This window comes from Chrysochloris asiatica, unplaced genomic scaffold (assembly GCF_000296735.1).
Source record: "Chrysochloris asiatica unplaced genomic scaffold, ChrAsi1.0 scaffold00037, whole genome shotgun sequence".
NCBI classification, from domain to species: domain Eukaryota; kingdom Metazoa; phylum Chordata; class Mammalia; order Afrosoricida; family Chrysochloridae; genus Chrysochloris; species Chrysochloris asiatica.
Window position 1 is genome coordinate 22,952,262 of NW_006408555.1, and position 25,509 is coordinate 22,977,770.

General features: G+C 53.1%; 2 protein-coding genes across 7 annotated transcripts; both read left to right on the top strand.

Moving 5' to 3' along the window:
• Positions 1-266: 266 nt before the first annotated feature.
• SLC12A4 (solute carrier family 12 (potassium/chloride transporter), member 4) lies at positions 267-22,823 on the top strand. 6 transcript variants are annotated; one of them, XM_006860229.1, is made up of 24 exons: positions 267-493; positions 6,679-6,773; positions 8,099-8,230; positions 11,581-11,727; positions 11,823-11,877; positions 13,453-13,583; positions 14,780-15,021; positions 15,112-15,326; positions 15,877-16,041; positions 16,121-16,219; positions 16,435-16,492; positions 16,832-17,006; positions 17,361-17,479; positions 18,733-18,831; positions 19,092-19,211; positions 19,364-19,468; positions 19,720-19,888; positions 20,125-20,320; positions 20,434-20,603; positions 20,687-20,800; positions 20,901-21,008; positions 21,191-21,378; positions 21,531-21,664; positions 21,824-22,823. In XM_006860229.1, the coding sequence occupies exons 1-24, from the start codon at positions 307-309 to the stop codon at positions 21,913-21,915; spliced, it is 3,315 nt and encodes a 1,104-aa protein (XP_006860291.1). In that variant the 5' UTR covers positions 267-306; the 3' UTR covers positions 21,916-22,823. The 6 variants fall into 6 exon arrangements, with proteins under 6 accessions (XP_006860291.1, XP_006860290.1, XP_006860295.1 ...); XM_006860228.1 differs by having other exon boundaries at positions 20,687-20,818; positions 21,824-22,400; XM_006860230.1 differs by having other exon boundaries at positions 379-499; positions 20,687-20,818.
• Positions 22,357-25,509, top strand: LCAT (lecithin-cholesterol acyltransferase). The gene is made up of 6 exons (XM_006860227.1): positions 22,357-22,769; positions 23,388-23,544; positions 23,623-23,738; positions 23,815-23,910; positions 23,992-24,216; positions 24,923-25,509. Exons 1-6 carry the CDS (start codon positions 22,619-22,621, stop codon positions 25,495-25,497), a joined length of 1,320 nt encoding a protein of 439 aa, XP_006860289.1. The 5' UTR covers positions 22,357-22,618; the 3' UTR covers positions 25,498-25,509.

A 25,509-nucleotide genomic window follows, 5' to 3' on the forward strand; every position in this document is an offset into this window, starting at 1 on the left:
AATGCCATGGAGCTGTAACTAGGCAAGGCGCAGGACTTGTAGCTCAGACAGCCCCACAAAATGAGAAGGCATTTCCCCAATTCACCAGTATCTCAACAGAGGATCAGAGAGAGCAGACCCCACCCCAATATCACACAGGAGTCTATCCTGTCCTCGAGAGTTTGGAGATACTTGTACGGGTTCTTCAGGGGCTTCATCCTGCTAGGGCCCCCCCTCGGGGAGGAGCCGACCCGAGCCCCTCCCGGCTCTCCGCCCCCGAGGGGCGGCCCGGGGGGCGGGCGGAGGAAGTGAGCGCAGCGGGGAGGAATGCACGCGGGCGGGGCGCGGGTCTGGGGCGGTGGGGACTGCCCGGCAGGCGGCCGGGGCGGAGCGCGCGCGATGCCTCACTTTACCGTAGTGCCGGTGGATGGTCAGCGGCGCGGCGATTACGACAACCTCGAGGGTCTCAGTTGGGTGGACTACGGGGAGCGCGCCGAGCGGGACGACTCGGACGGTGAGGGCGCGCCTTGAGGGGCCATGGCTGGGCAGGGGCGCGAGCCACGCGGAGCCGGCGCTTCTACCCACAGCCACACACACACACACACACACGCACACACACTGGATTTCGCGCGCGCACGTCGATGCGGGCCCAACTTTTCTTCCTTGGCGCCGCCGCCGCCACCCACCTCTGCTCTGCGAGCGCAGACACGCTTTTTCTCGGCCCCCTGGCACTGGGCCGTTCTCCCCACCCCAACTCCTCCCTGCCAGCCGCGGGCGGGGGCTGCAGACGTGGCCGCTGGGGGAGGCCAGGGCCGCTCCAGGCAGGAACAGCTCTGAGTTCCCATCCCCAGCCTCTCCAGTCTTGGAGCATTAAGCTGGGTCGGACCCTAGCCCCTTCCCTTTCTGGGAATCAGCCCCTTCCCCATCTCGTCTTGTCTCTCTACTTGTGATTCAGCGTCTCTGTCACTAATACCACCCTTTTCCCCTCCAGGGGTTGGCCAAAAGGGTGTGGCTATGGGTAACTGCCGGGGGGGGGGGGGGGGTAGGGGGGGGTGAGGGGTGCTCTGTGTTGTTAGGGCGCGCGTCAGTGGAGCATTCAAGGAGCCAATGCTTAATATGAATTAACTCTTTGAACTACCCTCATGAGTTGAATATTAATACTCGCACTTGGGAAGGAGTGAATGGAGGTTTGAGGCTGTTAATTAACTTGCTGCAGAGAGATTCAAACTCAGGATTTGAGACTCCAGCACTTTAATCTAGACTGGGCTTCTCCCTTCACCTCTAAATGTCCCTTTCCCCAATCCCTACCCCATGAGGCTCCCAGGGCTCTGTCCTTCAGCCTCCTCTTGGAGTGGGAACACCAGGTAAGAACCCAGTCTGTGTGGGTTAGTGTGCTGGTGGAGGGATGAAGCTGTAGGTATCAAGGACAAGGTTGGGTCAGGTCAGAGCATTCTCATTGCCACTTTCCTGCCTGGGGTTATCAGTGATTAGGATGTTGATATGTCTGATGATGACAAATGCTGAGACATCTGGGACTGCCCATGATGAAAACACGGTTGGTGAAGTGATCTTGACCTGCCTCTGATCTGGCTGTGATGTTGACATGCTTATTAATACACATGACTAAAGTAATTCGTATCTGGTGTAGGTGATGACCATTTGCCAGCTGCATTTGTGTCCCTGTTCTCCCACCTAGCTTTGTCCATGTGGTCAGAGCAGGAACTCCCTGTCCTGGGAGTCTTCTCTCCCGACAGGAACTACTGCTACTCTGGGGTCACCCTCAACCTTGGCCCCTCACAGGGGCCACATTGGCTGATCGCTCTAGGCTGGGCCAGCTCCACCCACTACCCCCTGCCTTCTCTTACTCCTTTTCAGCCTAACCTTGTCTGTAGGATGGGGGACACCCTACGCCCTGGTGAGTGATTTTGATCCTTCTTGGTGGGGACTGTAAGGGGTCGGGGGACACAAAAACAGTGAGTTTTAGGTCTGTCTCTTGGAGCTCCTAACCTGATACCTGAATCTCTCCAGGTTCACCTCTGCTCCAGGTTCACCATGGGCCTGCTTATCCAGCTCCAGCCTGACCTGTAGGGTAATGGGAGAAGGTCCTGGAAGGGTACCCCAGGCAGATGTGTTTGTGCCCAGGGATCGGGAGGGTCATCTGACCACCTGTAGCGTATACATTCAAGCTGGACAGGGAATACACATACAGGTATGCTGCACAGGTATCCCCTAGGCTCAGGTTCACTGGTAGGAGGGGGCAGGGGTGTCTCAGGTGGTATCAGCAGCTTTAGCCTGGCAGGCATGCCCAGACCTGTCCTGGAATTTTTGTAATAGCTAAGGCCTGAGCAGGCAGCCTGAAATTAAGGACAAACATCCAGCCACTGATCAGACCCCTCTACCTTCCCACAATCTCATGGACTAGGCTTTGGAGAACTTCAAGGAGTGCTTCTGGGTATCTGCTGTCAGCATTCTAATGCATGTAGACAATTGGAAGAGGGGCTGCTGCTGTCTACTTCATAGAAGAAACCAAAGCAGGGCAGAGAGGATAGGCAGGTTGCTCTAGGTCTACAGGAGGAGGGCAAGGAATCAAAGCCAGGTTACTAGCCATCTGGGTACCCAGACCCCTGGCTGGGAATATGGATCCCTGGTCAAACTGCATCTCCCAGACACCTTTCTATATTTATGGCTGGTGCTGTACCTTAGAGGTACATGCTAAGATGGAACCTTAAAAGGCACAAAATAGAAACAGAGAACTTGGACCCCAGTTCCCATCTAGGTCTGGTGGATCCTGGGATCCAGGTTTGGCCCATTGTGAGTGACCTTTGCCTCTGAACTTCTTAGGTCCTTGTCACTAAAGGGAGTAAATGATCCTACCTAAAGAGTTGGAGTCCTGCTGTGGTGTTGCGGGGTCATTGGATTGCTAACCACAAGGTTGGCGGTTTAAACCTGCCAGTGTTGCTGTGAATCAGAAGGGACTTGACAGCACTTCACAATAACAGCCTGGAGAATTACTTTGAGGACTAGCGCTGCCCTAGAGAGAAGCCTGAAGGGACAAAGGAGTGACTAGGTCTTAGACAACCATCTGCAGGCATTTTTCTTGTGCTGCTCAGCTCTGCATTTTCTTGACAGAACCATCTTCTCAGAAACACAACAAAACACAGGTAGGGGAGGCGGCAGGACATACATTTAGAATAGTTTATAATGTGTTTCCAACCTACTTCCATAAAAAGATCAGATTTTGCCTCAAAAGTGCTCCCCCTGCCCCAAGAACTATTACAGCAGAAAGATCCAAACCATGCACAGGAAGGGAGCAAGGACTCTGAGATGAGACAGATGGTGATTGTGGCAACAGAATAAATTTAGCTGAGAGATTCCTAGCAGCCAAGGCAGAAAGAGAAATAAGATGAGTTCTATAGCTGCCATTTTTGACATTAAATCTCTGACTTCTTCAAGAAAGGCACTTTATTTGTCACAAAAACTCAGGATAATTTTCAGAGGCCTCTTACTGTGGGGTCATCAGTGAGATGGGCAATGTTGCTAAATTTTCAGATTTTTCTTGTGACTCCTTATTTTGACCCTGAGCAAACATCAAGGGTACAGCAGATATCATAGAGTGTCTGTGAACTACGTGACAACAAGCTTGTTTGGTTTCTCCTCTTTTTGGCTTGATCTCCAGCCACCTTTATCCACTGTTCCATTGACATTGACATGCAGTTAGGGAACATAGGACTTAGTTGCTTGGCACAGTTAGCTAGCCCAGGTTACTGGATGATACTGATTGATGTACTGCTTTCACATACCATGGAAAGGAAGAGCTGATTTTGTCCTGGAAATTTTTGCCTTGGAAATTGTCATGGGCACACTTACCTGTCTTCTTTCTTTCTTTCTTCCTTTCTTTTCCTTCCTTCCTTCCTTCCTTCCTTCCTTCCTTCCTTCCTTCCCTCTTTCTCTCTCTCTCACTCTCTCTCCGTCTCCCCCTCTCCCTCTTTCTCCCTCTCTCTCCCTCTCTCTCCCTCTCCTCCTCCCCTCTTCTCCTTCTCTCTTTCAGCTTTTATTGTGAATAGGAGTAATGATTTACATGGGAGGACATCTGTTTTGCACTCATCCTATTGTATTTTGTTTCATTGCAATGATTATAATCTCCATGCGTCATCATTTAACAGTGTTTGCTTCTATTCCCTGTTTGTTGTTGTTTTTATGTACACAGAAACACTCAGGAATATATAATCATTTAAACAACCAAAGGGCACATTCTGCAAGCCTGCCTCCTGGCAGTCAACACACATCCGTTCTCTTTCCATGAGTCTGGAGTCCTCAGTTGCACTCTCTCTCCATGCAATCACCTCTGCCTCCATCTCTGTTGTTGCTGCTTCTCTGGTTAGGGACCCATGTTCTGCTCTTGCTCATCTCTCTTGATGGTCCTAAGGTCCTCTGTCCCTGGAATGTAAGGTTAACTACTCCCCCCTTTATGTTACAAAACTTCTACCTTTACAGTTGTGACAATCACAATTATTCATGATATTAATTACTCACTATTGTGGTGCTGTGGGCTAATGTGCCAGACCGCAAAGCTGTTTGAACTGCAAGGTTGGCAGTTCAAGCTCAACAGCTGCTCCTTGGAAACCCTATACAGGGTTGCTATGGGTCAGAATCGACTTGTCGGCACTTCACAACATCAACAACATTGAATCAAAAGAATCCTATCTCCATCTCCTTTCACCAGACCCATCTAGACAAGATGAAAACTATTCATTGGGAATTTTACCTCCAGGGTGCCCCCCCACCACTCTGAAACTAAAACTCTTCTTGAAAACTTATAAGCCAGCCACCTCATGGCTTTATAGCGTCCCTCATTTTAGGTAGCCAATGTCTAAGTTGCCAGTTCCTATCAACCCTTTATACTGAGGGGATAGGTTGGTCCTTGATGTGATGACTTCTTCCCTCTCAGTTGGTATTTTGAGCTACTACATCTATAAGTAGCTCTGGTAGCGTAGTGGTTACGTATTGGGCTGTTAACTTCAGGGTCAGCAGTTTGAAACTATCAGCTGTTCTGTGGGAGCTTTTTGCTCCCATAAAGATTTGCAGCCTCGGAAACCCTGTACAGGGTAGCAATGATTCAGAACCAACTTCACAGCACATAACCACCAACAACCATAATGATAAATACAGGTTACATTCATCAAATTGTAGCAATTTACACTTGCATCCTTTATCAGATTTCTTTATCTTCCTCTAGTTTAGCTCTGGTCATGAAGCCACCTAGGCTAGATCAAATGGGTCTATTAATTTCCTTTGAATGGTAAAAAAAATCCACCATGCAGCACCTGCTGAGTGGTCACTGGCTTAGAGGGGACAAGTGAAATCTCATCCCTTTAGCAAAATGTATCAAAGGGAGGAGGATGCATCAGTCAGCATTCTCAGCTGCAAACAATAGAAATTAGTTCTAACCTATTTACACCAAAAAGGTTGTTGGTGGTTCTCATGGAATCAGGCTAGGCCAGCACATGGGCCGATCACATGACCCATCTAGGCTGGTGATAACATTTTCATCACCATACATCCTGTCATCACTGAGGCCCTGAAAAGTGTATACTGCTGCTACACTAGCTGGCATCCAGCATCAAGGTGGCTCCTTTGAAAAATGTCTGCTTTCCATTTGTTGGGAGACCTTGAGCTAGTGCCACAGCACCACTGCCAGACTATGTGGGGGTAAATACAAAGCGTTTAAAAAAGGGAATACTGGGTGTCTTCTGCCTGTGTGATGGAAAGCTGTTACCCACTAAGACTCATAAAGGACAAAATTCTGAAAACAGGCAACAGTGTGAATGCTATGCAGCCAGAAAAAAAAACAGGAAAAAATGCTGACAGGGAAGAAAGAGGTTTATAAAAAGGTGCATCTGGCCCCATTCTATAAAGCTTCGTTGGTGCCTACACGCTATCTATCCAGGCTGATGCCACTGGGGATGACTGGACTGGTCAGGGGGCTGGTTCGATAAGCCACATGGAGTATCCTAGGGCAAGTGGCCTGGGTCTAGGGGTAGGGAGGCTAAGCAGTGGGCTCCTGACAGCTTTCCCTGGCTACTGTCCAGTACCAACTCTTCCTGGCCTTCATAGAATACCTGATTGGTTTTGTACCCAGTTGCACTATTTGCACTTTTTCTAGCTCGCCCCGCTTCCCAGCATGCCCCTGGTTACCTGCACCAGGAAGCCCCCACGCAGTGCATGGTGGGATATCTAGCGGGAGACTTGTCAACCATGGCGGCGGAAGGTGCCCTGTGCGGCTTCATTTATCTGAAGGGCAGTGCACGGGGGAGCGTCGAGGACAGAGCTCTTGGCGCCTGGGACACTGAATATTTCAAACCTGCTGATAAAGTAGGGGTGGAGGGAGCCCCCCAGGTGGGCCAGGACTGGGCTCCGCCCCTCTGGGCAGGCTCCGCCCCCGGTGTTCACACGTGCCTGTGCTGATGTCGCTGGTGCTTTCACAGCAGTGTCCTTCTGGAGGGATTGGCTGCTGGGTTTGGGTCACTGGAGACTCCGCTGTTAATCTCTGGATCTTCAAGGATGGGGAAGCAGGCCCAGCGTGGTCACTTGAGCCACTAAAATGCTACCCAGTGATGAAGCTTTGGATACTTCTGGGGAAGGATGCAGGCTCCTGTCTCAGGAAGCAACCACTGACTAGGATTCTGTCTCTCTCCACAGGTCATGGCAATCACAGAGAGAACAGCCCTTTCCTTTGTCCCTTGGAGACTTCCAGAGGAAGTGACTACTATGACAGGAACCTGGCACTGTTTGAGGTAGCTGAGGAACCATTTTGGGTCACAGGTGTGATAGGCAGGCAGGCAAGCAGATTGGCAAGCGGGAGGTTATGCAACCTAATTTTTGATTCCTTCTTCAATTTCCCCTCAAGGCCAAATCAGGCTGTGGTTTTCTTGGCCCTTTGTACTGAAACTGCTTTCTCTGTGTCCACTCACAGTCCCACCCCCATTGTCATCTGCATCCTTCAGCAAAGTGACCACCCCTATGATTCAATTCCTAGCACATCTCAGTCCAGGTCCTTCTGTCTTCTCGGGGCTCCTTGTCCTTGCTCCCTTCTCATTCACTGAGGCCTGTGCTTCCCACTGGATCTGCCCCATCCCCCCCCGCCCCCACCTTACCTCTCTAGAAAGACAGCCACTTTTGTGCCTTTGAACATTAATTTTGTCATTTTAAACTCATGCTCAGAAGGAATTCTAAACTTAAGACTTGAGTTAAGCCCTTAAATTCTGATCCATACATACAGCCACTCCATGGAAATTCCACCTCGTGGAAAATCTTTGTATGCCTTAAAGGGCCTGCATCTTCTATTCTACCTTCAAATCAGCTTTTCATGTCATGACAGAGGGAGCTAACAGAAAAGGCAAGGTTAAATGTGGTGAGAAAGTGCTGGTAAGGCTGCAGGAGAAGGAAAACCTAGTCACGGTTAGGAATTGCAGAGCCATAGCTCTAGGGAGGTTTTCTGACTTGGGAAAACAGCAAGGTTTTGCAGTGAAGACCTTGACTTGGCCATACCTCCGGATGGGCTGGGGAACCAGGATCCCATCCTGGGGATGGGACTGAATCTCTCGAAAGGACTGGAGCCTGCGGAGAAGACTATTGAGAACATTGGGACTTGGACAGACAGGAGTGACTTCATTTGTTCCAGACACCCACCTTTAAACTTTCTCAGTTCCCTGGCATAACTGGGGCAGGCCATTTTGTGGGGGTGTTGAGTGCAGAGGTGAAACTGGTGGGGTAAGGAGGGTGCCGGCAGAGCAAGCAGGCAGGTATCAATGATGAAGTGTGCCACCCGCTTGCCTGCCAGCTGTGTCCTGCCCTGTCCACTCTCCCCTGAGGCAGATAGTTTTCACAAATGGGCTGGCAGTGATTGCAGCCAAGGTGAGGCAGAGGGAAGCAGCCGTTGGGCTGGGCCTTTGAGGGCCCCGTGCTGGGGTGTGGTGCCCGTGCCTGTTCAGTTGGCTGGCTTGGGTTTCCCCAGGCAAGAGCTGGGATCAGGTCCAGGCCTGCCTCAGGGCTTGGCACACACAGGTAGCCTGGCACAGGGCAGGCCCATTGCCAATTTGCCCTGTGGCTTTGTTTACAGGAAGAGCTGGACATCCGCCCAAAGGTGTCATCTCTCCTGGGCAAGCTCGTCAGCTACACCAACCTCACACAGGGTGCCAAGGAGCATGAAGAGGCTGAGAGTGGGGAGAGCATGCACCGGAGAGCAGCCAAGGTGAGTTGGTCAGGGGCCATACCTGGAAAGATGGAGCCAACTCCATGGGATGGCAATTTCCCCATCTGATCATAAGGGCTTCGGGGAAGACGGTGCAGGTGCACTGTGAGCATGAAGGAGGGGCACTCCTCAGGCTCAATGAGGCTTCAAAACATGGACTAAGGGAGGTCCTCAGAAATGACAGAGTGACAGCTGTCACTTTACTCAGCCCTCTCTCTTTTCCAGGCACTGTGCTAAGCAGTGGGCCTAGATTCTCACAGCTTCCTTACAGCACAACTGTGAGGCAGGTACTCTTGTCATCCCCTTTCCACAGGTGTGGAAACAGAGTCAGGGCTACTAGACAAGACTGATAAGTAACATTGGGAAATGGATTTACTATGAGACAAGGGACTGGGCAGCGTGCCAGTTGACTGTCATCACATCAGGATGGAGAAGGGCATTGCATTTGGAACCAGGAACTTGATGGTTCATTGGGGGCTAGGTGACCTAGCATATGTGGCTACATTTGCCCAAGGCTCCACTGGCAGACTCCTTCAATAGCCCATGCATGTGTGTGATAAGAACATGACACTGTCTGTTCATCTCCCAGTCCCCTACTGATCCCATTGCCAGGTTACCTCCCAGCCTCTGACTCTTTCTTCAGAAAGACTGCACATGACTTTACTCAGCTCCTCTGAGCAGCAGAGCTTAGTGTAATAGAAGACTAGAGTTTTTGTCCCTGTGTTTTCTGTTTGAAGGCCTTCCCTCTTTACTTACTGACTCCCTGGAGTTTGGGAAGCAGGTGTGTTAGGAAGAAGCTGGGGCCTGGCCCCACATGTTCTTATTGAAAGTTAACACAGGCAGAAAGATCTCTTTTGGAATGAACCAGGTCCCCAGCCTCAAATCTGCTCATGAGATTTGGACCTCATTGGGCAAGCCAAAGCGAGAGACTAGAGTGCAGCCCTGTCCTCGTCTACACAAACCTGCCTACACTTCAGAGAGGGCCGCCATGGCCTGGTCCTGATGTCTCACAGACTCTTCCCCCATCTAGTTGGGTGTGGTTTTGCTGGCATATTCTGGGCCATGGGTAATACAGAATCCTCTCCCTCCCCATGGGTCCCTTTCCAGCCCTGCATGAAAGTGATTCTCTTCCTCCTGCTGCGCTACAAGACTCCTGGGTGCTGCTTTTCCTCTCATTTTCTAAAACTCTTGCTCACAGTAGGTGGCAGGACCCTTAGGTCAGAGTCTTCTCTGTGTTCCTCCAAACCAGGTCTAAGAAACTGATGCTGTGAGTAGAAAAGCTCTCATGGGAGGCTAGTGTAGACTTCATTAGTAGTGATGAAAGGAAGCCTAGCTTGGGTCAGGGTCCCTGGCCTCATGGGAATACTGGGATCCAGCCCTGACTTAGTTGCTCAGCTCTCCTGGCCCTAGAGTAAGGCTGGGAGGAGGTGGCTGAGTGTTTCCACTCTGGTGACTTTTCCATGGGGGAAGAAGAGACCTGAATGAGGCCTAAGGGAGTCAGTATGGGCTGCAGAGTTGTGGTCCCATGCAGGGTGACCTCAGAGAGAAGGAAGGCTTGAAGCAGGAAGGGTGGGTCTCCAGGCAGACCATGCCAAGACCCAAAGGGGCCACTCCATGAAGTTGCTCCACCTCTGGCCTGCAGACCTTCTGAAACTGCCAGAGGTTATTTGAGGATGCAGAAGGCATTTCCGGCCCTGCCCTTTCCCACACTGCCCTTTCCAGGAGTGACTCAGCCTGGGTTGGGGGTGGAGCTGGGAACCCTTGCAAACATTGTCCAGTGGGTGGTCCTGGGCATCTGAAATGGGCTTATCCAAGAGCCCAGATTAGGTATATATCTGCTCCCTGCACTGTGCAGGACAATTGGAGGGCCTTCTGGATTCTCCCAATGTCCTTCAGGCTGCCACAAATCCTGCTGCAGGCCTGGCCCCCATGAATGAGTTCCTGTGGTCACATAGTTCTCACAGAGCATCAAGAGGCTTTGTGGGTGTCCCTGGTGAAAACTGTCAGGTGCCTCTACCTGGGCTGCTCTCATGGGGCTCAGTGCTTCAAAGCCACAGTCCTGTCTTTGTTCTGTCTCCTGGCTGACTTTATTCTGCCACATCTTGGATTCCTTGGCCCTTAAATAGTTGAGAAATTCCACCTGACTCTGCACAATATCCCTTTCTCACCTGTTTGGCAGTTTGTGTCTACTTGCTGCAGGATTTCCCCAACAAGGAATCCCAGGAGCCTTCAGAGGTACCAGTCACCACATTCAAGCATACCTTTGGGTCTGCTGTTGCTAGAACAGTACAGAAGGCAGGTTGGCCCCAGTGTGTCCATAAGACAGCCAAGTACACAGTCAATTACTTTGAGTTATAGGAAGCATTTTGAGAGAAGGGAAAGTTAGATGCTGAGGTGATGCAAGCAGAAGTACTGACTCTAAAGCATCCCCAAGAACCTTCCTGGATCAGGTCACAGTTAAACTGGCCTTAAAGCCTCGGAAACCCTATACAGGGTCGCTATGAGTTGGAATCGACTCCATGGCACATAACAACAACAGCAACAACAACAAAGCATTAAAAACTGAAGAGGAGTTTGCTCGGCAGAGTTGACCATCCCCAGTAGAGCCAGGACACACCCAGGTTGAGAAGTCTGGTAAACCCATGTGGTCAAGGGCTGGGGCTAACCAAGAAGATGATGAGATGGGGCTGCTGGCCCTAGCACAAGAGTCTGGACCACACACTATGACCTACAGGATGAGGTAGAAAGTTTGCAGAGGCAGGATGAGTTCAGACTTCACCAGAGACTTGCCCAGGCAGCAGGGTGGTCTGGAGAGGTTGACAGGAAGATGAAGATCACCACCCAAGTACCCAGGTGCAAGGGACTAGGCTAGGGCGAGACAGGCTGAAGTCGGAGCAGCGTGGAAGGCAGGCTGGGCAGGATGCAGAGTATATCTGGACTGAAAGAGACAGACAAGGGATGACCTGTGGGACTCGGGCTTGGGTAACTTGGGGTCTACTAGGTTAGAAAGTGGGGATCCAAGACAGACCCCTCTTACCCATTGTTTAAAAGAGAAATGAGGAGGAAGGGCAGGGAGACAATACCTGAAAGGAGAGGTGAAGCTGAAAAACTCACATGGGGGATTTTTAAAAAGAATCAGCTTTTACAACTTCCCAGGCGTGAACTGTCTTCATATATGAAACACAGTGTACACATTCTAGCTACCACTCACCCTTTGTGCTCCCCAGGACCCCAGCTGGGGTACCCTGTCCACCCCGTCCTTGGGCTCCTGAGTGACTAGGGGCTAGTTCTCCATGTGCATCTGGACCCCACTGATGCTCAGCCTATCCCCTCCCCTCCTGCCCATACAGGCACCCAGCATGGGCACCCTCATGGGGGTGTACCTGCCCTGCCTGCAGAATATCTTTGGGGTCATCCTCTTCCTACGGCTGACCTGGATGGTGGGCACGGCTGGGGTGCTGCAGTCGCTCCTCATTGTGCTCATCTGCTGCTGCTGCGTGAGTCTGCTGGCTGGGGCGGGATTGGCCATGACCACCCCACAGAGCCTCCCAAGCCCCAACACCTGGCTGAGCTGCTTGCCTCCTCCCCACAGACTCTGCTGACAGCCATCTCCATGAGTGCCATTGCCACCAACGGTGTGGTACCAGGTAGGTGAGCACTGTCTGAGCGAGGACTGACTGGAGAATGGGGCCCAGAATCCACCTGGGCTTCCCCAGGAGCCTTTACCCACCCTGCCCCACCCCAAGCAGGTCTCTGGTAGGTCCTGGTCCTTGGTTCCTATGACAGAGTCAAACTGCTTAGGAGCTTCCCTGCTTGACAACATTGAAGACTATTGTTGTGTTTGTTTTGTTTTGTTTTATGTCTTTTTGTTTTGTTTAAAATTATTATAAACCAAGCCAAAACAACTGCCATCGAGTCAATTCTGACTCATATCGACCTTATATAAGGTTTCTGAGACTATAAGTCTCTACAGGAGCAGACAACCTCAGCTTTCTCCAGATTATTATAAAAGTAATGCTCTCCTTTTAATAGGCAATGTATGTTACCATAAAAGGGGTTGTGGAAGCACCCATAATCCTAACCAGAGCCCTGGTGTGGCACTGTGGGTTAATGTGCTAGACTGCAAAGTCAGTTTGAACCATATTCAACTTCTGGCATATGGTTGTATGTTCTTAAAAAGCATTGGCTATTATCTGTTGTTATTGTTGTAAAGTGCCAATGAGTTGGTTCTGATGCATAGTGACCCTGTATAGGGTTTCCGAGGCTGTAAATCGGAAAGCTTTGTCTGTCTCCTGTGGAGCAGCTGGTGGGCTTGAACCGCTAACCTTGTGGTTTGCAGTCCAGTGCTTATCCTACAGAACCATAGTGATCTGCTAGCTATAAAAAAACATACATATTGTGTGTGTATATACTTCCTGAATGTTGAATACTGTTGTTGGTTTTTTTGGGCGGGGGCAAGGTTCTCTTAGTTTATGTAATTATTCTCCAACTTTTGGGGTCTACTTTTTAATTTTTGTAAAATTGTTGTCATGAACAGTCTTAAACATGAATCTGTTCAAGCTGTTGGCAGTTCCCTTGAGAGAGTCCTAAAATCTCTTTTAAAATCTTGATCTGATATCTCTCCAGGAAGGTTGTATCAGCATTAGATGCAGCCAGCAACATGGAGACACTTTTGTCCCCTGGGTCCAGGGCTGACTGTCACACTTGCCAGGAGTGTTAGACTCTGATAAAAGCCCAAGCTCAGGGCAGGAGGGTTGGTGGTAGATACACCTGGTAGCAGGCTCTCTGCCAAACCCTAAGGACAAAAACATTAAGTCACAACTTCATCCTGGTCTGGAGGGCTCAGACTAGCAAAGCCATGGCCCTTGTAGTGCTGAGGAATGCTGAGCTAGGACACATCCAGCCAGAGGAGGCTGTGGGGACGGGCTCAAGTGCATGGCATTGGAGGACCATGGGCTACTCAGCCACTGTTGCCACTTAGGCTTCCCCAGCAAAGTTATCAGCTCACTGGCCCATACTGGGCATTGGAGTCAGACGGCAATGAGACCCAACCCAGCCAGCACTTGCCAACCATGCAGCCTTGGCAGATCTTCCAGCTCTTTTGCTCATTTCTAAATGGGAAATGCAGTTTCTGCCTACCTGAATAGTTTTGAGAGCTTGTCTTGGGGAATCCTTTTTGAAGAAGAACCAGCCTCAACTTGTGTATGCTTTCTCTGCTGCAGCTGGGGGCTCCTATTTCATGATTTCCCGTTCACTGGGACCTGAGTTTGGAGGCGCTGTGGGATTGTGCTTCTACCTGGGAACAACATTCGCAGCAGCTATGTATATCCTGGGAGCCATTGAAATCTTGCTGGTGAGTCAGGCTGAGCTGAAGCCAGCCTGGTCATGTCCAAACAGCCCCTTCCCCAGAGACCCAGCTCATTGTGTTCTGCTTACTGCTTGACAGTGTCTGAAGGTTAGGATGGGGGAAGCGTCCCAAGGAGAAGACTTTTTACTCAAACCAGTCTCCCCTTCACCCCTGTCAACTAGGGACAGTCAGAAAAGAAGCCTGGCTACCTTCCCCTTAGCCCTTGATCTTCACACCCACCTGGGCCTGGTGTCAGTTACCAGGTGCTCTGTGAACTGGAGAAGGAATGCAGGAATCAGGAAAAACAAACTGGAACTCTAGGAGCAGGGTCCATGTGCAGGCAAAGGTGATCCCTTACAACGTCTCCTCTCTGGCTCCGAAGGGTGAACATCTATCACACTGTGCTCCCCACTTCCTTCTCCACCTCCTCTCCTTACCAGGCCTTGGCAGGTCTTGGTAATGACACAGAGACTGCCTTCTAGGCCTGTCCCCTTAGGGCTCTGTCCCAGGGCCTTTCAGACTCAGCCTCTTCTTGCTCCTACATCAGGGTGAGCAGCAACACGGCCTAATCTGGAGGTCAGAGTCCTCATCCTGAGCCCCACCAGCGCGCCGGCTCAGCTTCCCACTCCCCACTGTATGGCTCCTGCCAACAGGAAGAGGGCATGCAGTGGGGAGAGATGGCTTGTTTGTTTTTTCTATTACTCATATTCCTTCTACAATTTGTATTTGATATTTCTTCTGTAAGGACAATTTTCCATTCATTCACTCCTTTCAGTGATGAGCCAATACTATTAATTTTTGCTCTAATTTTTCCCACTTTAGCTATTGGGAGCTCTTTCAGGTTGGCTCCCATGATTGACTGGAGCCTCTTTCTTTTTTTGTATAATTCCTTTATTGAGATATAATTGCCCATTTAAAGTATATGTTTTTAGTATATTGACAAAGCGGTACATCCATCACCACAGTTAAGTTTAAAATATTGTCACTGCCTCGAAAAGAGACTACCCATACAAGCCCCTGGCAATCACCAATCTGTCTATGGGTTAGCCTATTCTGGACATTTCATACAAATGGTATCATATAGCATGTGGTCTTTTATATCTGGCTTCTTTTGGATACTGTTTTAAAAAGGAAGCCGAGATGGACAGGTTTCACTCTCCAGATAGGAAGACCAAATCTTTATCAACATCTTCTTGTTCTAGACCTACATTGCCCCGTCGGCTGCCATTTTTTACCCAACAGGCGCTCATGACACATCGAGTGCCACTCTGAACAATATGCGGGTATATGGGACCATCTTTCTGACCTTTATGACCCTGGTGGTGTTTGTTGGTGTCAAGTATGTAAACAAGTTTGCCTCACTCTTCCTGGCCTGTGTGATCATCTCCATCGTCTCCATCTATGCTGGGGGCATCAAGTCTATTTTTGATCCTCCTGAGTTTCCGTAAGTAGACCAAGAATACATCCTCCCTTCTGCCAGGGATTGCAGAGTCCAAATAGGCTGGACAGGTGCCAGTGCCTCTGTCCCTTGCAGAGTGTGCATGCTGGGCAACAGGACCCTGTCTCGGGACCAATTTGATGTCTGTGCCAAAACGACTATTGTGAACAATGAGACAGTGGCCACACAGCTATCAAGCCTCTTCTGCCACAGCCCCAACCTTACCACTGACTCCTGTGACCCCTACTTCCTGCTCAACAATGTGACTGAGATCCCCGGCATCCTCAGCGCAGCGGCTAGTGTTCTCCAAGGTGCGTTCTCCTTCCCGTTCTGCCACGGAGCCCCCCAAGCCAAGGAGAAGGCAGGGACTAGTTGTGAAAGGAGAGCAGAGCACAGAGCCATCGTTGTGCAGCCAGCTTGGGAATGGGGATAGGTCTGGCTGCCTGCCCGGCCCAGCAGTGTCCTCTTGGCCTGGCTCCTGGTAGTTGGGTTTTGGGTAAGCAGAGCCTATTTGGCCAGTGTCCCAGGCCAACATCCCCGAAAAGGTCTGGCAGCTTCCTCTCCCCTCGGCTGCAAGCCCCCAGATGCTTCCTGGGGATGTTCCCACAAGAGCCATAAAGGGCCTCTGTCTAGAAGGCAGGCAGTGGTGGGGCTCTGGCTGGTGGTGGTTTAGCCACTTTTGCCTATCCAACTTCTGCCTGGACAACCCCACCCTAGCCCTCTGGATGACCCTGTTGCCACTGAGTTCCAGTTACTTCCTTGAGCCCCAGAGCCTGCCTGTGTCCTAGGCTTTTGATTAGGTTGCGCTGAACTTCCCTGGGCCTAGGCATGGCTGAGGTGGTGATGTGTCTGCCCCTGCAGAAAACCTGTGGAGCACCTACCTGGAGAAGGGCGAGATCGTGGAGAAGCGTGGACTGCCCTCCACAGACGACGCTGGCCTAAAGGAAAACCTGTCCCTGTATGTGGTGGCTGACATCGCCACTTCCTTCACTGTGTTGGTCGGCATCTTCTTTCCCTCTGTAACAGGTGAGACCCTCTTGTCCATCTGCCCAGCCCTGGCCACAGTCCCAGGGAACTGCTGAGGGAGTTTCATCTGTTTTTGGAGGCATTATGGCGGGCTCAAATCGCTCCGGGGACCTCCGTGACGCCCAGAAGTCCATTCCAGTGGGGACCATTCTAGCTATTGTTACAACCTCCCTTGTGTGTATCCTTTCCCAGGCCTGGGGACAGGAGGGAGGTGTCACGCACACACACTTCTTCCCTATGCACATGAGTGTACATATTTGGGCGTGCACAAGCACAAAGCCTTCCTTGGGTATAGGGGGTCACAGCTGAGTGTTGGCTGAGCCTTGGGCAAGCAGGACGTAGGCACTTTGTGGGAGTTACTGGAGGGTCTAGCTTTCCTTGACATAGCCACAGACTTCAGCAGTGTGGTTCTGTTTGGCGCCTGCATTGAGGGTGTAGTTCTCCGGGACAAGTGAGTGAGATGGGCCCCTCTTGGTGGCAGCGGGCTTAGTTTTACCTTCCCAGACACATCCCTACCCCAGTACTGCTCATATGGCTTCAGACCGCTAGTTGGCAGTGGCATTCTGTCCCACCAGACCACACCAAGACTTTAGCTCCTGAGAGGATGGTGACGTCAGCTGGGTTGGGGTAGGCAGCAGGGCAGGACTGGCTGAGGACCTGCAGACAGGCCTTCTCTGCTCAGGGTCCAGAGCTCTAGCCACCATCACCATCCTTCTCGACTCCTGATATCCCTCTTTCTGGGGCTTGGGGGGCTTCTTACATAAGCATAGCCTGAGCCTGGACCCTGCAGGTATGGCGACGGCGTCAGGAAGAACCTGGTGGTGGGCACATTGGCCTGGCCTTCACCCTGGGTCATTGTTATTGGCTCCTTCTTCTCAACTTGTGGCGCTGGCCTCCAGAGTCTCACTGGGGCACCACGCCTGCTGCAGGCCATTGCCAAGGACAACATCATCCCCTTCCTCCGGGTGAGCCTTCTATGCCCCCACAACCCTGGTGCTCCTGGCCCCTGACACTGACTGAGTGAGAGGTCAGGGATATGGAAGGGGCACCTCCTGCTGACACCCATGGTGGCCCCAGAGCCATTCAGCCATCTGTAAGGAGGAACGGAGAGCGGCCTTAGCACCAGTGTTGGCCTGTGATTCATCCCAAGCAGAGAGACCTGGATACATGGGGGCTGTGGAAGCTTGTGACTCCTGGCGGCGGGGGTGGGGTGGGAGGGGAGCCAGAGGAGAGACTTGGGATGCTGAAGGCCAGGCTGTGGGTATGGGCTAACAGGACCAGCTTCTTCCCCACTGACCCTGATGGTGCTCTGCCTGCAGGTGTTTGGCCACAGCAAGGCAAATGGTGAGCCTACATGGGCGCTCCTCCTGACGGCACTCATCGCTGAGCTCGGCATCCTCATCGCCTCCCTCGACATGGTGGCCCCCATTCTATCCATGTGAGCTGGGGCCAGGCCAGAGAAGGAGTGGGGTGCTGGATGGCTACACCCATTGCCACCTTCTATCAAAGGGATGAGAAGGGCTTGTGAAGGGTTTCCTGAGCCCTCAGCACTCCTCCCATGGTCCGGTCTGCTGTTGAGGGCATATGTATGGAGATGTTTGCCTAGCAGGGCTTAGCCTACCCATTCAGTCAGGAGGAGTATGGACTTAGAGATTGTAAAGAGAACAGTAGAGACCCTCAGCCCCACCCCAGAGCAATCTGGCAGAACTCTGTTCCTGCGGCCTCAGCGGAACTGCCACTGCCCTTACCACGCATCGTCAAAGTCCTTTACATTGAAAGTTTGAGAATGAGCTGGGCATTTGAGTTTGCCGATACCCTAGGAAACGTGGTCACCATGTGGCAGTGGCAGTGTCTGGAGGGCCCTGAGACACTGCTGGTTTGATCGCTGTGTCCACCTCCACCCATGGCAGAGCCCACTCCCATGCCTCCTTGCACATCTGACTCCACTGCAGATGCTTCCTCTTCCTTGTTTAGTTACCAAGGGCTTGCCTTTCACAGTCCACTCAACCTGCAGAGCTGACAGCCCCCACCCCACCATGTACAGCGGACACCCCCAGCCTAGCCTGAAGGAGCCAGCACTGTCTCATGCCCCCAACACACCTCTGCTACTCACTGCTGCCCAGCTCCATCCACACAGTGTACACCTGACACTGTTCTGCCCGAGCCGAGGGTACATCTCAGCCTTGCTCTCCAGCTTTTACTGGGAGTACCTGATAGGCTTGAGCCCAGCCCCTGGTACACCCTCCCCAGTGAGCCCTTCTGCCTCCTCTGCCCCTCCTCTCCTGCCAGCCGAGGCTAGAATCTCCTTCAGTCATTCCCAGGCACACTGCCGACCATCCTTTCCATCTCCCAGCCACCTCACTGTCTGCTAACACTTGGCCCCAGGGCCCCCTGCAGTACCACGACACCTCTGTCTGCGAACACTCAGTCCCAGGGCCCTCTATAGTCCCCCACACCTGTCTGCTAATACTCGCCCCAGGCCCCCCTGCGGCCCCCACCCACCGCCTCTGCTGACACTCCCCTGCTGCCAGGCCTCCTGCCCTTTGGAAGCTGCATCCGCCCCAGATGGGCATGGATCTCCCTGGACCTGGATTCATGCTGTCCAGGGGATGCAGGCAGACCTGGGCCATCATGGCTCAGAGGCCTGAGGAGGCCAGTGATGTCTCTGCCAACCATCTCCCTGTGTTGCAGGTTCTTCCTGATGTGTTACCTGTTTGTCAACTTGGCCTGTGCCGTGCAGACACTCTTGAGAACTCCCAACTGGCGGCCCCGGTTCAAATACTATCACTGGTGGGTGCCAGTAGAGCCTGCCAGGTCCCTTACACGAGAGACTCGGGCTAGTAGGAGCCTTTTTCTACACCGTGTTTGAATTTCCTAGGTAGTGGGTAGCTGTTGATGCCATGCTGTGGTGAGGGGGAATTGGGAACTGAGTGGCTTGGCCCACTTCTCCCACCCAGCTTATGACATTGAATCTAACAGGAACAAGAAGACAGGGGGTGGATAGGCTAGGGTCTTGTCCTGATCTTGCCCTTCTCTACCCTCCAACTCAGGGCACTGTCCTTCCTTGGCATGAGCCTCTGCTTGGCCCTGATGTTCGTCTCCTCCTGGTACTATGCTCTGGTCGCCATGCTCATTGCAGGCATGATCTACAAGTACATCGAGTACCAAGGGTGAGTGAGGAGCTGCCACTTGGCCTCTCCCTGTAGCTTGTACACCACTGAGGATGCCTGATCGGATCACCAGCCCTCATGAGGACTGGGACTTAAGGCTTGGCAGGAACCCTGGGTGAGATCAGGTGCTTACCATGTGGTGGCATGTGCAGGGCCGAGAAGGAGTGGGGTGACGGAATCCGAGGCCTGTCCCTGAGCGCTGCTCGCTATGCACTGCTGCGGTTAGAGGAAGGACCTCCTCACACCAAGAATTGGCGGTGAGTTCACACCCAGACTGGCAAGGACCACCTCCAGGTTCTCAGAGGTCGAAGGTTCAAGAGGTGCTGGCTCCCCTTTCTAGTCCACATTCCCCATCTTGGAGTTGCCTGGGCACCATCTTGTTTCTTTGAGCCCTTGGATCCATGCTACCCAAACCTTGGGACTCCCATCCAAGGAGGCTGAAGAGGAGGAGGGTTCCCTGGAAACTTTGGTCCTGGTCTCAGGCTGCCTTCTCCTCCGGCCATTGCAGGCCTCAGCTGCTGGTACTGCTGAAGCTAGACGAGGACCTCCACGTGAAGTACCCGCGGCTCCTCACCTTCGCCTCCCAACTTAAGGCTGGCAAGGGCCTGACCATCGTTGGGTCCGTCATTCAGGGCAGCTTCTTGGAGAGCTATGGCGAGGCCCAGGCTGCTGAGCAGGTGCCTGATGCAGGGGGCAGGGCACTGAGGTGTCTGGGCTGCTGCTGGTACAGAAGGGAGGGAAGTGGTCCAGGTGGACAGCATAGGTGCCACTTTAGAGTTGGAGGAAGGTAGGCCTCTTTCTAAGATGGCCTGCCCCCTTCTCCTTACCCTAAATAGTTAGAAACTAGGCTTTGGGAAGGAGCTGAGCAGAGAAGTTGGTGGCCCTACCTTCTGAGCCTGGTGTATTCCCACAGACCATCAAGAACATGATGGAGATTGAAAAAGTGAAGGGCTTCTGCCAGGTGGTGGTAGCAAGCAAGGTGCGTGAGGGGCTGGCCCACCTCATCCAGTCTTGTGGCCTGGGCGGCATGCGGCATAACTCGGTGGTGCTGGGCTGGCCCTACGGCTGGCGGCAGAGTGAGGACCCACGTGCCTGGAAGACCTTTATTGGTGCGTCAGGGACCAGGGCCTGGGCTGGACTTGCTGGGATGGGACAGGGACTAACTCTGGAGGCGGAGGCAGGAAGGTCAAGGGCTGGTGGTGAGCAGAACCCTTTCCCCCAGACACTGTGCGCTGTACTACAGCCGCCCACTTGGCCTTACTTGTGCCCAAGAACATCGCCTTCTACCCCAGCAACCATGAACGCTTCCTAGAGGGCCACATTGACGTGTGGTGGATTGTGCACGATGGCGGCATGCTCATGCTGTTACCTTTCCTGCTTCGCCAGCACAAGGTCAGCAGGTGGGTGGGCTTGCCAAAGGACCGGGCCCTGGGAGGGGTGGGTGTGACTCACCAGCCACCTGCTCCTCTTGGCAGGTCTGGAGGAAGTGTCGGATGCGCATCTTCACAGTGGCCCAGATGGATGACAACAGTATCCAGATGAAGAAGGACCTGGCCATCTTCCTATACCACTTACGCCTTGAGGCCGAGGTCGAGGTGGTAGAGATGGTAAGCCACCTTCCCTGACCTGTCCCCTCTTAATATCTGTCTCCCCTATCCCTCCTCATCTGCATGGTTTCTCCTCTCCTAGCACAACAGTGACATTTCTGCCTACACCTACGAGCGGACTCTGATGATGGAGCAGCGGTCCCAGATGCTGCGGCAGATGAGGCTGACCAAGACTGAGCGAGAGCGAGAAGTCAGTGGTCTTGGTTCCAGCCAGGGGTGGGTGGCAAGGTCGGGTGTTTGGACATACCATGAGGTGGGGCATCAGAATGACATCACCAAAGCCAGTGCCAATTCCTGAGGTTGGAGGGTCATGTTGGGTCAACCAGTCTCCCTTTCTTCCATAGCACTGAGGCTCTGTCTTCTCATCTTCAGGCCCAGTTGGTCAAGGACCGGCACTCAGCCCTACGGCTGGAGAGCCTGTACTCAGATGAGGAGGACGAGTCTGCAGCTGGGGTGGACAAGATCCAAATGACATGGACCCGAGACAAGTACATGGCGGCTGAGCCCTGGGAACCCGGCCAGGCCCCTGACAACTTCCGGGAATTAGTGCACATTAAGCCGTGAGTGCAGCAAAAAGGAATCCAGCTACCTCAGGGTCTGGGAGTGGAGGAGATGGGGTAGGGAGAGACAAGTTCTAGGGGCAGGATGGGGACCAGGCCTTCTTGATGGGAGAGTTGACCAGGACTTGTGATCAGCTCTGTACTGCCTACAGGGACCAATCCAACGTGCGGCGCATGCACACAGCTGTCAAGCTCAATGAAGTAATTGTTACACGCTCCCATGATGCCCGTCTGGTCCTGCTGAACATGCCTGGCCCACCCAAGAACAGCGACGGTGATGAGAACTGTATCCCTTTGTAGAGAGGCCAGCAGTGGGGAGGGTGAGGCGTTCTTCTTGGGTGCCCTGGGTGGGGGCAGCCCAGGTTACCCTCATGTTAACGTATGGGTGGGCTTTCCTTGGCTGCCCTTGATCCCGGCCCTGCCTCCTTGACTGATAACCCTGCAGACATGGAGTTCCTAGAAGTCCTGACCGAGGGCCTGGAGCGGGTATTGCTGGTTCGTGGTGGTGGCCGCGAAGTCATCACCATCTACTCCTGAGCCCAGTGCAACCTCATGGCCTGGAGCCGTGGGGTCCAGGGTAACAACCCCCTCCCAACACCTACTCACCTGCCTTGCTCCATCTGGCCCTGCCTGGGACCCAGCTTGCTAGATCTCCTTGAAGACGGGCCTGGGCTTGGCAGTGATGATGGATCCGAGGTCCTGTGAGACCCAGGGTGGTTTGGAGCTTTTCTGACCAGCCCTCAGAAGGCCTACCCTGACTGCAGAGACTGGTGGGGGTTGATGTGGGCTTTGAATGCAGTTGGCCAGGCCAAGTCCAGGAGCTCTATTTATTGCTTATTTATTGTTTGGATGCCATCACCGGAGGAAGGGAGGGCAGCAGGGGAAGGGATCCTGCCCAGCCTGCCTGCTGGAAGGTCTGGCTCAGGCTACTGTGTGCAGGGACCCCTACCAAGCCAAGCCGAGTGGAGCCAGCCAGGCTGAGGCCTGACTTTTTTCAATAAAACATTGTGTTACTTCTGGGCCTCCTATTACCCTGGCTGTTTCCCCAGTGCCAATGGAAGAAGACAGAACTGAGTCCAGGCTCAGAGCTGGCTCCCCAGAGACTGTGCCCTTTCCGGTCATCTCTGGCCACCCCCATTGGCCAGACTGCCCCTCCCACTAGTCCTGGGACCCTCCCACTGCTTACCAGATAAGACCCAGCCCAGGTCTGCTTCAGTGGGCAATAGGCACTAGGGTTGGAATGGGGCCGCTCTGCTCCCCATGGCAGTGGGTGCTGTTGCTGGGGTTGCTGTCCCCTCCTGCCACCCCCTTCTGGCTTCTCAATGTGCTCTTCCCCCCGCACACCACGCCCAAGGCTGAGCTCAGTAACCACACACGGCCCGTCATCCTCGGTAAGCCCCCGACAGGCCCTGATGAAAGGCCAGCCCCTGGTGGTGGACCCAGCCAGGCCCTGACACCTGCCTCGGTGTTCCAAGGGGCCAAAGGCTGGTCCTACAGAAAACTTGTCCCCTTACCCCACTACACTTTTCCTGTGTTCCAGGGGTTGTGGGGTACCTGAGGATGTGACCAGAGCATTTATTATAAGCAGCAGTTAGCTGCAGACATACTAGACCCTGGACCCAGCCCTCTGATCCCTCCTTGGGCCCCACCCCATCAAGAATAAGGGGCCTAGCCCAGGGCAGGAGAGCCCCATCAAGCCCCCCGCCCCATAACTATTTGTTCTCACCTTGGACTTTGCAGCAATGAGAGCTGGGCTGGGTGTTTGCTTTGCAGAGCCAGAGATCAGTGGCCTTGGCCCCTGCACCTTCTGTGCTCAAGGGGAACCCAGGCTTTGGGCTGCTGAGTGGGGGTGTTGGGTAAGCAGGAATCAGAAAGAACAACAATGTACGGATGTTTGGGGGTTGAGGGCAGGTGAGAGGTTATGGTGGATGACTGCAGTGTCTGGGGGTGGGACTGGGTGGGGGCCGTGGGGATTTCAAGGGGTCCAGAGTGAGGGCTGGTGCCCGCAGTGCCTGGCTGCTTGGGGAATCAGCTGGAAGCTAAGCTGGACAAACCAGACGTAGTGAACTGGATGTGCTACCGCAAGACTGAGGACTTCTTCACCATCTGGCTGGATCTCAATATGTTCCTGCCCCTGGGGGTGGACTGCTGGATTGACAACACCAGGTATGTGCCATGCCCTCCACTCTAGCCCCTATGCCCTGCCCTTGGCTTCCTGTCTGCTAAACAACCCACTGTCCCCAGGGTTGTCTACAACCGCAGCTCTGGGCATGTGTCCAATTCCCCTGGTGTACAGATTCGTGTCCCCGGCTTTGGCAAGACCTACTCTGTTGAGTACCTGGACAAAAATAAGTTGGCAGGTACGTGCATTGGGGGAGAGGGCAGGGCCTCCAGGAGCTAGAACCTGAGCCCCCAGTGCCGCTGCCTCCTCCACAGGTTACATGCACACACTGGTGCAGAACCTGGTCAACAATGGCTATGTGCGTGATGAGACCGTGCGGGCCGCCCCCTATGACTGGCGGCTGGAACCCAGTGAGTGACTAGGTGACAGGCTTGGGTAGGGGTGAGTGGCTCCTGACCCTTAAAGGTCCTGACTCCACCCACCACCTACAGGCCAGCAGGGAGAGTATTACCAGAAGCTTGCTAGGCTGGTAGAGGAGATGCATGAGACCTACGGGAAGCCTGTCTTCCTCATTGGCCACAGCCTTGGCTGCCTGCACCTGCTCTTCTTCTTGCTGCAACAGCCCCAGTCCTGGAAGGACCGATTCATCGATGGCTTCATCTCTCTTGGGGCTCCCTGGGGTGGCTCCATCAAGCCCATGCTGGTCCTGGCTTCAGGTGAGAGGCCTCTATTCATCCATTATCCCCTTACTGCAGCTTCTGCACCATGCCATCCCTGGCTGGCCTCCGGATATGATGCCTCCCCCAGGGGCTCCAGCATGGATCTCCCAGAGCAAAGAGCTTGCTTGGCCTGGACCATTAGAATGGCTCCTGCCAGAGTGACAGGCATGACACCCTAGCAACCTGACTCAGAACCCAAAGTTTGCCCCAAGTCCTGCCCACCCAGCTTTCAACAGCCTTTTGCTCCCATGTGCCCCTTTACCCAGGGATCTGCCCTCCTCAGGGTCAGGTTTGGAGAACCTCTCCTGCCCTTTCCTGAAGAGGGGCACCAAGGACCCAGCACAGCCAGAATAGGCATAAACTCAGGTGGGGGAAAGAGATGGACATCAGATGATAATGAGACGGATCAGTGCCTAACAGTCAGGGTTTCTTTCTTGCTTCCCAGACACAACTCTGGCCCCATACAGCATAAGCCCCAGACATACACCACCAGTCCCACACCCTGAACCTCAGGAAACCCGTCCCTGTCCTCTGAGGCTCCATCCACTAAGGTGCCATCTGGACTTGACACTGAACACCTACTGAAAGCCAGGCCTATTCTAGTCTGAAACTTGGAGCCGATGTTTGTATTGGGCAATGACAAGATTCAACATCCAACTGAGCCCAGCTTGGCTCCCTGTCTACCTTGCTATAATATCCACAGGTGACAACCAGGGTATCCCAATCATGTCCAGCATCAAGCTGAAAGAGGAGCAGCGTATGACAACCACCTCTCCCTGGATGTTTCCGTCCCAAATGGCATGGCCTGAGGACCACATATTCATTTCCACACCTAGCTTCAACTACACAGGCCGTGACTTCAAGCGCTTCTTTTCAGACATGCACTTTGAAGAAGGCTGGTACATGTGGCTACGGTCACGTGATCTGCTGGCAGGGCTCCCAGCCCCTGGGGTGGAGGTCTACTGCCTATATGGCATGGGCCTGCCCACGCCCCACACCTACATTTATGACCATGGCTTCCCCTACACGGACCCTGTGGCTGCGCTTTATGAGGACGGTGACAACACAGTGGCCACACGCAGTACTGAGCTCTGTGCCCGCTGGAAGGGCCTTCAGTCCCAACCTGTGCACCTCCTGCCCCTGCGTGGCACACAGCACCTCAACATGGTCTTTAGCAATCACACACTGGAGCACATCAATGCCATACTGCAGGGTGCCTACCGTAGTGGCTCCCCTGCACCCTCTGTGACCAGCCCAGGACCCCTGTCTTCTGAATAAATCTTCTTTGCT

What these genes read in the sequence shown, in the direction of transcription:
- SLC12A4 (XM_006860228.1), top strand. Translation starts at nt 307, where the DNA reads ATGCACGCGGGCGGGGCGCGGGTCTGGGGCGGTGGGGACTGCCCGGCA. An exon ending in CGGTTCAAATACTATCACTG is followed by an intron (nt 18,832 to 19,091) that starts GTGGGTGCCAGT and finishes CCTCCAACTCAG; the next exon opens with GGCACTGTCCTTCCTTGGCA. An exon ending in CCTCACACCAAGAATTGGCG is followed by an intron (nt 19,469 to 19,719) that starts GTGAGTTCACAC and finishes CGGCCATTGCAG; the next exon opens with GCCTCAGCTGCTGGTACTGC.
- LCAT (XM_006860227.1), top strand. Translation starts at nt 22,619, where the DNA reads ATGGGGCCGCTCTGCTCCCCATGGCAGTGGGTGCTGTTGCTGGGGTTG. An exon ending in GGACAAAAATAAGTTGGCAG is followed by an intron (nt 23,739 to 23,814) that starts GTACGTGCATTG and finishes CCTCCTCCACAG; the next exon opens with GTTACATGCACACACTGGTG. An exon ending in TGACTGGCGGCTGGAACCCA is followed by an intron (nt 23,911 to 23,991) that starts GTGAGTGACTAG and finishes CACCACCTACAG; the next exon opens with GCCAGCAGGGAGAGTATTAC.